General features: G+C 42.6%; 1 protein-coding gene across 1 annotated transcript in view; it reads right to left on the reverse strand.

The window, feature by feature from the left end:
• Positions 1–12,396, reverse strand: part of scn1laa (sodium channel, voltage-gated, type I-like, alpha) — a gene marked incomplete at its 3' end in the record, with an annotated part of 37,396 nt that overhangs the window by 15,852 nt on the left and 9,148 nt on the right. The window contains 15 exon segments of the mRNA XM_080785967.1: positions 71–244; positions 339–577; positions 677–809; positions 1,192–1,566; positions 2,611–2,877; positions 3,658–3,864; positions 4,666–4,807; positions 5,261–5,324; positions 5,524–5,787; positions 6,660–6,903; positions 6,907–7,009; positions 7,392–7,520; positions 7,608–7,695; positions 8,223–8,343; positions 9,579–9,895. Coding sequence (XP_080642093.1) covers positions 71–244; positions 339–577; positions 677–809; positions 1,192–1,566; positions 2,611–2,877; positions 3,658–3,864; positions 4,666–4,807; positions 5,261–5,324; positions 5,524–5,787; positions 6,660–6,903; positions 6,907–7,009; positions 7,392–7,520; positions 7,608–7,695; positions 8,223–8,343; positions 9,579–9,842 — 2,814 coding nt within the window. The 5' untranslated portion in view covers positions 9,843–9,895.

The raw sequence follows: 12,396 nt of genomic DNA on the forward strand, positions 1-12,396 counted from the left end.
GTGCGGCACTACAAGTCTTACACTAAATGCGTTCAGGAAACCCAGCCATTGGCATGAAGGTTGCTCTTACCAATCGGAATGACCTCAAGACGGACATTCCAGGAACGTTGGACAAACAAAGCTCCATCAAGCTAAAGCCGACGATTATACCATCGAAAACATTCCATCCCTGTTGAAAATAGTAGTATGGGTCCAAAGCAATGAGCTTGAAGACCATTTCAGCAGTGAAGATGGCAGTAAACACCTAAATAAAAAAGAAAATTCCTAGATTTTAATGGGACTAATTCATGTGTGTTTGCAATGAACATTTTAAAAGAACAGACAACAGCTGCACTCACATAATTCCCCACAGAGAGCATTCTGGAGAAATTGGGATCCATTGGTTGATGTTCCATGGCCATGAACATCGTGTTTAGGACAATACATATGGTGATGGCGAGGTCAACAAATGGGTCCATCACAACCACTTGAACTTTCTTCTTTATCCTCATCCATCTTGGACAACATTCCCATATTAGAAATGTGTGGGCAAACTTGAACCAACAAGGAGGACATTTCTGCCTTGACTCTTCAAGTTCTGGTGCACAAAGAAGAAAGTATTCATGTATTATCAGTTGTGTTTTTTAATATGATGAAAGTCATCATGTGGTCGGTATCAGGATGGTATGTTACCCACCCTCGATAGTATCCGTTATAACACTAGCTACACTATACGCTCTTTGTCTGGCCTGTGGGCTGTCCATGAAGTCCATCGTTTCTGAGCAAGTTCTGCATTTGCCTTCCCCATCCTCTGTGTCGGCGGTGTCATCCTAGAGATTAGATACATTGCATGTGTTACAACCAGCACATTACAAGTTTTGCAATTACATTCACCTTCATGGACGAATTAATAAAAATAAAGGAATGCTTCATTGATCTGTGTCAGACTCAGTAGCAGAGCGACACCACACAAAAGCAAGAGACAAAAATAAACAACAGCACAGAAATGAAGGCCTTAGAGTGTGCGTATACCCTCAAAAGAATACCAGATCTGTTCAACAGTAACATTTTAAAGAAATTATGCCACTCACTAAATGGGTACATTTGCAAAACGTATAAAATATATCAAAATAGTGAAGGGGGAGGAGGCGATAAAAAAAAATCACACTGTATGCACATTGATGACAAAGGCCAAAAATGCCACTTCCTTACACTGTCATCACTAGATGCTGTGTCTACGGTCACCTCAGGCAGGATAAGTCCCACGGGGGACGTAGGGAGTGATGCCCCGCCCACCAGGGACACGACCCCATTGTAGTCCACGGAACTGTGCCTCATCCCGTTGGGTGGATGCAGGACATGGGACAAGTAGCTCTTTTGGCTCACGCTGCTGCTGCTGCGGCGGTCGCGTCTCCGCGGCAGCAGCAGGGAGCCCCTCCGACTGTTGTTGTCCCCGATGGTGCTGTTCTCGTCGTCTGCAAAGTTGTTCTCAGAGCCCATGTCGAGTGCACGGCCGCGGAAACTGAAAAGGTTGGCGTGACTGCTCCGTCGGGGCGAGAGTAGTGGTCCATGGATACTCAAGAAGGACTGAGAGAGAGAGACATTCTTCACCGGCTTTCACTGATATACAGTATGTTGTGAGCGAAGCAACAAAAAAAAAGGGGGGGGGGGTGATGGCGATGAGGACAGATACAGCCCTTTATAGATTATGATGACCTTTGTATGCAAACATTTGCATTCCATGAAGAGACGTGTCAAAGAAATAACTCAAGGAAAATGCAGTACAGTACAGCACAAGACGATTGGTGATGATTCTACAAAAAAGGATATTGATAATGTTGATAATGATGATGAAGTTCATAATTAAGATGAGAGTATATGAAGATGAAGGTGATGATGGTGATGATACAAAGCAATGAAAAGAGATGAACAATCTGGGCGAAATGAAAACAGCCATCTTGGTGATGTTGATGCAGATGATGATGATGGAGATGACAAACATTGTTCCTTTGGCAGCATAAGTCATCTCATCATGTTAGTGGCCGATACATCAAGATGATAGATTTGCGTTAACCAATCTGACATCGCAATGTTCTTTCTGGTGGTAGAGCAAATGATAGGGCGAAACAATGTACGCTGCTGAAATATTGAACTAAATGTTTAGTGCGCAGCAACATGCAATCATCAGAATATTTTTGGCCAGCCAGCTAGTTATTCCTTAATTTAATTACAACAGTGTTTATTGAGTTTGACAGTGTACTTAAGGTAGCATGGCAAACAATGAAATATTCTAACTGTAGTCATGGTTTCCATAAGGTCTACTGTTCAGGTAAATTTTCCCATAGCTTCATTTGATTGGCTTAGCTGCAGATTTGAAACACACAAAAAGGTGTCAGTTGTGTGTCCTGTTCAAATCTCGAGACGAGCCAATCAAACGAAGCTATGGGACAATGGACCGGAACAGGAAATGGGTATGCCAGGACTACAGTTAGGCCTCATTTCTGGCCAGCCAGCACATTACACAAAGTTGGATGAATAGTTAACTGAAATGTATGGATTGACATAACATAAAACACTGGACAATTCTGAATACTGAACAAAAACGGGTCTTTTATCAAACAGATACTAAACCTGATGTGCAGAGGAGCATTTCATGTCATATGAGAGCAGGTTCGCATCCATGGAGAATCGAAATCGAGTCTTCTTTATACTGTCAGTCGATTCGGATTTAGGAAACTTTTCATCGCCCAGTTTTCCCTCCACTTCCTTCCTTTTCTTGCGTCGGTTGCGTCTCTCTTTGGCGCTCTTGGAGCTGAGCTTGGAGGCATCGGAGGAACTTCCTGTCACACCGTCTCCATCAATGACCTCCCCATTTTCAGCAGCTGAAGCTGCCACTGCCTGGCAGAGAAAGAGAAACACACACACACACACACACACACACACACACACACACACACACACACACACACACACACACACACACACACAATGTTAATCGCAGTAAAGCTTTCTGGTGTGATGGTCACCTAAGTCCATATTTTTATCTGACCCCTCCCCGAAAAGGCCTAGCTGTCCTGACCCCATATCCATAATTTATACATTATGGATAATTAGTGTGGAGAAGTGACAAAAACACAGTTTTCAGTGTAAAGGTGGGCACCCTGGATGAACAATAAATTAAGACATCTGTAAATGGTGCACATCCAAAGAGGTAGAGACTGTGGTCAATAATCTTTTGAACCTGCCAGTATTTGGAATCCTCTTGACGGTAGTGTAGTGCAGTGGTTCTCAAAGAGTGGTCCAAGGACCCTAGGGGTCAGTGAGGGGGATTCAGAGGGTCCCCAGCTAAATTATCTCAAACCAGTCTGTCACTCTGAGAGGTCTGGGGGTCTGTGGCCTAATATGCATAGCAAATTAGGGCAATATAAATATAAATGTTTGAGAACCAAATGGACCCTTACCGGGGTGCGCACGCTTTTCCGACACACCAAAGATCCGAAGCGGGGGGACATGCGATGCGAAAAAGCGATGGTCCGACATGCGCTGCTCCCGTGCTTGCGGTTAGGGTTAGGTTAGGATTGAGGTTTCGGATCAATAGTATGTCGGAACTAAAGCCTGCACCCCCCTTACCAGTCTGTAACTGTCAGAGTTATGGGGCTCCGTGGCCTAATACTGTACCTGAGCATCCTCTTGCTGCTTCCTCAGTTGCTCCAACATGGCCTGGAACTCCAAGTCTTTCTGCTGATCTTCCTCAATGGTGGCTTGATTCTGCTCATCATAGGCCATGGCCACCACTGCCAATATCAGATTGACCAGGTAGAAGGAACCCAGGAATATTACCAGCACAAAGAAGATCATGTAGGGCTTTCCAGACGCTCGCAGCGTCTGCAGGGAAGACACAGTTGCGAATATGTTATTTGTATAACTTTTTTTATTCATTCGGCAAATGTCTAATTGAGCAGGTTATAGAAATAATTACTGTCAATCACTGAAAAATCACTGTTTGGCTGGCTCCAGTACTTTATCCTACACTGTGACCTTTTGGCAGGTGCAACTTTTTAGCTGTGTTTTTGCATGTTTTTTCTTGCACAGAGATAAATTCACCTCAAGGACAGCTGAGCTTGATTGTCCCTTGTGCAATAGAAAACCTCTCACGAGACCTTTGTTCGATAATGTTTGTTGTACTTGCTGGGAGTAGAATTTTAAGCCAAGCCTATTCAAGTGATTCATTCATCTCTTTAACGGCTATTCATCTTGTTTGCCGATGGCACAACAGGACTCATCTTTGTCTCAAAACACACCTGCACATTGTTAACAAATTAGTTTGAACAGGACACAGACAATATTTTCTTTCATGGCTAAAACGCTTTTTTATTTTTATTTTCAAACTATGCCTGTTGATCATTTTATTGCTGGACCACAACAGTGGTGCTAGCCCTATCCTGACTGAGGAGTGATGAAGTTACATCACCTGCTAGCGAAACAAACCTTTTCTTATATCATCTGATACATGTATATAAATGGTGGCTGGTGCTACCTGACGAATACATACTTGGTTCCAGTCAGCTGGCACAACCTACAAACTGTACTTTAATGATACCGGGACATAATTTCACTGAGATTGCATTCTAATCTTAATATGTAGTTCCCTCTGTCACAGAATGCGTGTCTGCTTCCCTTGCATACCTGCTGGTAAAGATGTTCCCAGTAATCCTGGGTCATTAGCCTGAAGAGAGAGAGGAAGGCCCACCCAAAGGAATCAAAGCTGGTGTAACCGTAGTCTGGGTTCCTTCCCGCTTTGACACAGAAGAAACCCTCCGGGCATTGCCTGCAATGGTTAAAAAGCCTGTTAACGGGTGCCACCAGTGTTTTGTCACATTTTGGTTCCATCTATGCATCTGCAGCCCCTGTCACTTGAACTTCACACTATTGTCCATAATCAAATGGCCATTTTGCTATTATGTCATACTCTACATAAGAGCAAAATAGCTGCCGTGTGAATAATGTCAATGGAAATCTAATTTCTGTGATCATTTAAGTGATATTATTCTGACAACAAGGATGTACTACAGTATGTCCACTTTGATGCGGTGCAAAAATGAAAGTATTGTTTTGTACTTTTATGAAACTATGTTCCAGTAGATGCAGGGATCATGTGACAAAAGAAAGAAAAACACACAGCCACTATCTTTTAATTAAGTTGAACACTGACAGGTACAAAATCCGTTATTATTGTCAAATCTGATTTGGGGATATTCTGACATTTGGGGGTAAATCATACCCAGCTGCGGTGCCATTTCCACAAAGCAACGGGTCCCGTCCCTCCTTGAGGCTGTAGTAATTCGCTGAGGACAGAGGTAGAGGGAAAAAACACATGGATAGCTGAAGGTAAAATAAGGTTGCAAGAGTCTTTTTTTACTTAAAGAAGGCACAAAATCCAAGGAATCCAATATAAACAGGAGACAACGACAAAGCCTTCATCAGAGCATGTATTGTATATAGTAGCAGCGTTGGTGAGTGCTACCCACACATCCTTGGACTTACTGTTATTATTGATGTGCTCTGTCCATAAATTGTCCAGCATTGGTTGGTCAAAGGTCCCATTTGTGTATGCCCATTCCTCAAACGTGCCATTGAAGCGGTCATTCATAGACTCAGTAAAGTTCTTCACACACTTATGTCTTAAATGGCCCATAAACAATTGCAACCCTATGAGGGCAAAGACACTTAGGCAGAAGACGGTGAGGATCATCACATCAGATAGCCTCTTCACTGACTGGATCAGGGCACCAACAATGGTCTTCAGGCCTGCCAAAGACGGTACCATTTGTTACGATCAGAAGAGTATGCACACTTTGAACTCCATGAAGTAAAACTTTGTTATCACTATTCTTACTACACATTTGTGGTGCTTCCTATAATATATCACATGTTGAACAATCATTCAATTCAAGATACATAAATACATGCATCATATATCCATACTTTGAACTCCATTAAGTAAAACGTTGTTATCACTATTCTTACTACAAATGTGTGGTGCTTCCTATATAACACATGTTGAACATCATTACATTCAAGATACATAAATACATGCATCATATCAACTGAATTTGTGTTATGGTATGGTTTGTAATTAGTATGTATGCGCATGCAAGGTATACATGCAACAGTTTAGCTTTGGCATGAACTGTATCGTTGGAAGCAGGGGCCACATGGAAACATCCATCCAAGCCAGGAATAAAAGCAAGGAAAAGTGAACGCCGGCCATTCAACATGCCATAGATTACACAGTCAAAATAAATCTAAATCTATACAATACACCAGAATGGGTATTCTAATGGGGGAAAAACATGCACGCACGCACGCACGCGCGCGCGCGCACACACACACACACACACACACACACACACACAAGAAAAGAAAAGTAGTATGTCTAAAAGCATGAAACCGCAAAGATTCTTGCTGTTTTATATTCCTGCTTTTAATGGCTACACAGCAAATCTGGAGTGTTAATTTCACTTTCATAGTTAAATTAACATTCTGGATTTGACTGTTTCACATTGAGACATGACAAGCAAGCAATGACATCAATCAGAGCCTGTTAAAGAAGAGTAGAGACTTATATGGAATGTGATGATGGACAGACTGTAGCCCTGCCCATTTAACCTGGCTCTCACCTGGGACGACTGAGATAGTTTTAAGAGCTCGGAGAACCCTGAATGTTCTGAGGGCTGAGACATTGCCCAGGTCCACAAACTCTGTGACATATCTGTAATAAGGGGGCAAGGGTGGGGTTGGGAGGGAGGGATCACACATACAGACGCCATGACAAAACAATATAGAAGTGCAGAGGGTGGCAAGAAGAGTGGGGTGGGGGTGGCCGCAGGAAGGATCATCCCACACGCAGATAGCTGCTAAGTGCTAGGTAAGCTTACCTGGGATAACTGAAATAGTTTTCAAAGCTCTCAGCACTCTGAAAGTGCGAAGAGCTGAAACACTGCCTAGGTTTACAAACTCAGTTACAAACCTGTAGGGGAACAGGATTTGTATTCATAGGAAACACATAAGAGACACATTCACATAGAAGACAATATTATAATAATAAGGATTTGTGTTAATGACCTTGTTGCTATAATGACCTTGTTACTATGGGGATGTATCTAAACTGATACAGCTGTATTCATAACGAGGTCAACGCAACTAAGGTGAAAGAATATACAATGCATTTACGGTACAATGAAATTATGATTATTAGATGTAAATGATTATGATTATCTTTTTCAAACATAGTGAAAATATATGATCTACAAGCTCACAAGGCATTGCATTGCGGAATGTTATGGACTTGTAGATCAGCGATTCTTGACACCATTGTACAATGACGTATAACATAGTTCTTAAATACTTACGCCATTACAATGACACAGAAATCCAGCCAGTTCCATGGGTCTCTCAGAAAAGTGAATTTTCCAACACAGAATCCTCGAGAAAACATTTTGACAAGTGCTTCTAAAGTATAGATGGCAGTAAACGTGTACCTGTCAGAAACAAAATATGTTAATTTGCATGGCGGAATTTACTGGCTCTGCAAATTATATGCATGCTTTATTTCAAGGACAACTTACTCTACATTCTTTGCCCAGTCTGGCTGTTGATTGTAGGTCATAATCGCACAGTTGGTAAGGATGGTGCACATGATTAATATGCTGAATGCTGTGAAAGCTGTTGTCAAGGATCAGCATTGACCGATGACACACCACTCACTCAATCATAAAACACATCCATTGATCACATGTGTTGAGGTGCCTTTGTAAACAAAGTAACAAACTACTCACTCAACATACAGATAATAGGATACCAGATGAACAGATTTTGTAAATCACGACCCCCAAAATGATATTGTACAGTATGTATTTGGGCATGGATCCTGTAAGGAAAAGATTTTGTGCCAGAGACCACCATAAGGGTACGGTCACACCAGAGTTTGCAGCTATGCAGAGGATTCTGCCACTGCTTTTCAATGGCTTTCTGCTCCATACCTGTTGAAAAGTATTGGCTATCTGTTGATAGATTAGATTGAGCATAGATTTGTATAATACTGTATAATACTGTTCTGAATAGTCCTATATATTAATAAAATCGCTTAGTGGGTGGACTTCCTTGGTGAAATAATGATAGTGAAACGTTGAGAACCACTCTAAATAACAATGCTTATCTGATTTATGCTTTAATGAAAGGATATGAGTGTACCAAAATCTTCATTGCTATTCTTCTAAGAGGGTTGAAGGGACTTAGAACATAGAAGCCTGGAGTGGCATTGAAGCGAAAGATGACCTTTCCTTTGTTCAATACTATAAAAGTCTAGATGAAAGAGAGAGAGAGAGAGAGAGATAATTAAGAGAGAGGGAGAGATTCATCATTACTATACAGAAATATGGAGGGTGAACAACATTCCTCTTTTAAAAGGGCATATTCAATCCACATGTTAAACCATAAGATGCATAGCACAACTTTCAGCATAATACGTAAATCACAGGTCATAGCTTATGGTTTCATGACAAAGCACCTGTAAATCACTGTCACTGGGCTTGTCTCTCTGTTAGTGAGGTACAAAGGCTTTAGCTGGATAACAACATCACCAAGACAACACCTGAATTACTGCAGGGCCAGAAAAACACAATCTTCATGGACCATGTTGATATGGTGGCTATTTTGCTATTTCAGTCACACTCGGGGGAGGGAACCTCCCACCACTTCGAGGACAATTAAACAATGCAACACAAAACTCCACAGAGCTATATCAAATACTAAACAATAAATTAAACACTTTCTATGAAAAGTGTTGACATCAAGTCATGACTCATATATGTCATAGATATGTCATAGATAGATAAATAAATGATGAGATGCTAGCCACGTGAAGTCTGCGACCCACATTGGAGCCACACTGTTCCCATGGGAATCCTTTTTTAATGTGGATGTTCTGCAAGGATCATAGTATATTATAATTCTCATAATACATGATAATAATTGTATAATTCATTATAATTGTAATGTGGTATAGTGTGATTATAAGTCATTATAAGTGGTCATTGCTTTAAGTAAAGTTCCAGGCATTCCTGAATCCTGGAAGTGTGAGAAGAAATATTCTTGCATAGATTTCATGTTAACTTAATTCAACTATGATAATAATTATAATGCACTGATCCTGGCCAAAAGACCTGTGAATGAATATGATACTTGACCTTATAATAATCTGATTATAATGCATTGGTACTTGACCTTATTACAGTCATTATAACACTTATATTGTGATTGTATTGTGCATTGTGAGTATTATTAGTGTTTATACCTATAACTATACATTGTTATATGCCGATTATATGCAGATTATAATGCACTATATGTTTATAATGCATGCTATACAATATACATGGACATCATAGACTTGTTCAGACTATGAACAAGGTGCAGCCAAAGGACAGCCTTTGCTATCATATAATACCAATTTAATGGTGTGGTACTGAGACTAGATCACAATATATCTTTGAGATTTGTATCTGGTTGCCAGATCCTTTCATAACAAGCACACCTACTTTCTGATTACTGTAGAAGGGGTCCAGGTCCTCCAAAGGTGTTGACACCATTCCTTCGGGAATGTCCCCGTATATGAAGGGCAGCGTTTTCCCCGCCTCCAAGTCACTGCTGGGCTTTGGCCCAGTCTCGTCACTGTGCTTTCTCTTCTCTCCCTTGGGCTTCCTGGCATTCTCCTCTGCGATCCGCTTCTCAATGGCCTTGAGGGATTCGCGACTAAAGGGGTGGATGCTCTCGGGTCCTGGCGGTGCAAGCAGCTGGGCCATGTTGTCATCCTGCACACTCAGAGTGGACAGCTAGCCTCTGACATGAGAACAAGCTGAGGGGACCAGTAACACAAGGAGCCATGATTAGACGCTGACCGAGAAGCTGGAAAGCACCCTTTTTAGATCCTAACATGGGAAAGAATCAACAGTGTCAATTCTGTGTTAACTCTAATAAAACTGTAAGCTCAGCTCAGTTGACCATGTATTTTATCCGAGGGGACGGATTAGACACAGGTGCAGGGGATGAGTAATCAAGGCAGAGAGAGCGAGAGACGGAGGAGACCTTAGAGTATATATGAATAGAGACGGCACACGGAGGAAACCCTGAGGAGAAATGGACATAGTGGCCGAATTTAGTATTGCAGCGTGGGCCCAAACACATGAACATGCTGGTCCGTTGACTATCATTGTGCACGTCCACGATGACACGTGAACGCTGTTTCATACGTGAACACACGTGAACGCGTGCAATGATAGTCAACGGCAGCGCGTCCATGTGTTTGGGGCAAATCCATCCCAGAATGCACTCTGTTCCTACCCGGAAGGAGGAGTGAAATCGCCTCATGCGCTTTAGAGCAATTTAATGCAAGTGGATGGGAGGACAACTCCGGTGCCGTCTCTATTCATATATACTTTGTGTTTTAGTTGCCACACTAATCAGATTGTATCTTTGAAACTTCAACAAAGAGATAGGACTAACTGCTGTCAACTGAGCAATCAACAGCTCACTTGAACTCTTAGCTCCGCCCATCTTTTTAAAAATCTCTTCCAAGCTCTATATATATAGTGCCAGGTTTCACATACACTTTGACTAGCGGTCTCACTCTGCATCTGCTGCCTGCTAACCTTTGCTACACAGTGAGTGCAGGACACATACTCCGAACATTTTCTATCCATTTCCTTTCTTTATTTTTTGTCTTTGTCTTCTGTCTGATTTTTCTGTATCATTCAATTTTTATCGTCCAATTTCTCCTCTGTATCCTTCCAATTTCTTCTCTGTATCGGTCCAATTTCTTCGCTGTATCGTTCCAATTTCAAATCCAAAACATCACACAGGCTGACTAATATAGCCTAGTGTCCAATCCAAAGACCCGGACATCCAGACACAGCGAGGGAGGCCGTCCTAGGGGTTCTGTATCAACTTACTTCCTACTTCCTATTATTAATATTATTATGTTATAATTATTAGTTGTACTTTATTATTATTATTACTTTATTATTATTATCTCTTATATCTGTTTAGAATGTGCTTTCCCACCGTCCCTATACTGTCCTCCTCATGTCGCCCTAGACACTACCTCTCCAGTCACAGAGATCCCTCAAATCTCATCTATCCAGCTCGTTCACCCAGTCACCACATTGTGGTGGAGGGAGGCCTATGGAACTGCCACGCAGCTACCAAAAAGAACATGCCTGAATTCATTTCAGGCCACGCCTCCCTCAAGTCTCTGCATTTCCTTGCTCTGACTGAAACCTGGATCACCCCAGATAACACTGCAACTCCCGCCGCCCTCTCTACTTCACACAAGTTCACCCACACCCCTCGCCAAACAGGTACAGGGGGTGGTACAGGGCTACTAACATCCCCCAAATGGAATCTCCGTGTCTTAAATCTCTCTCACCTTTCTCTGTCCACATGTGAATTTCATGCTATCTCAATATCACAGCCAGTCCCCCTCATCCTCATTGTGCTCTACCGCCCTCCTGGAACTCTCGGGAACTTCCTGGAAGAACTAGACTCTCTGATGAGCTCGTTTCCGGAAGATGGCACCCCTCTGATTCTACTGGGTGACTTCAACCTTCCTACCGCAGAGAAGTATCTTCCCGTTACATCCCTTCTGGCCTCATTTGACCTCTCCCTATCTCCCTCCCCTCCCACTCACAAGGCTGGTAATGTTTTGGACCTTGTGTTCTCCAGAGCCTGCTCTCCCTCCACACTCTCTGTTACCCCCTTAATTAGGTCTGACCACCACTTCATAACCTTCTCCCTCTCTCTCTCCACCCTCCCGCCTAAACCTATTAACCCTCCGAACGTCACCTCCCGACGCAATCTCAAGTCCCTAAACCCCTCCTCCCTCTCATCCTCCATTCTCTCCTCTCTACCCTCCCTGGAGTCCTTCCTCTCCCTCTCACCTGACACTGCAACCTCATCCTTCCTCTCCTCTATCTCATCTGCATTCGACCAACACTGCCCGCTCTCATCCAGGCCAGCTCGCTCATGTCCACCGGCTCCCTGGCTATCTGAAACTCTCAGATCTGAAAGAACACCTCTAAGGGCAGCCGAAAGAAAGTGGCACAAGACAATGCTACCAGATGACCTTTCCCACTTTCACTCACTCCTCTCTGCCTTCGCCCTCTCACTAACCACTGCTAAAACCTCTTTCTACCACACCAAAATCCAATCCTGTACTTCTAACCCAAGGAAGCTCTTCTCCACTTTCTCCTCCCTCCTTAAACCCCCTCCCCCCACTCAACCATCATCCCTCACTGCTGATGTTTTTGTCAACTACTTCGAGAAGAAGGTTGATGATATCAGCAGCTCCTTTCCTCCCCT

The sequence above is a fragment of the Protomyctophum bolini genome, assembly GCF_963924005.1.
Source record: "Protomyctophum bolini genome assembly, chromosome: 16".
NCBI classification, from domain to species: Eukaryota; Metazoa; Chordata; class Actinopteri; order Myctophiformes; family Myctophidae; genus Protomyctophum; species Protomyctophum bolini.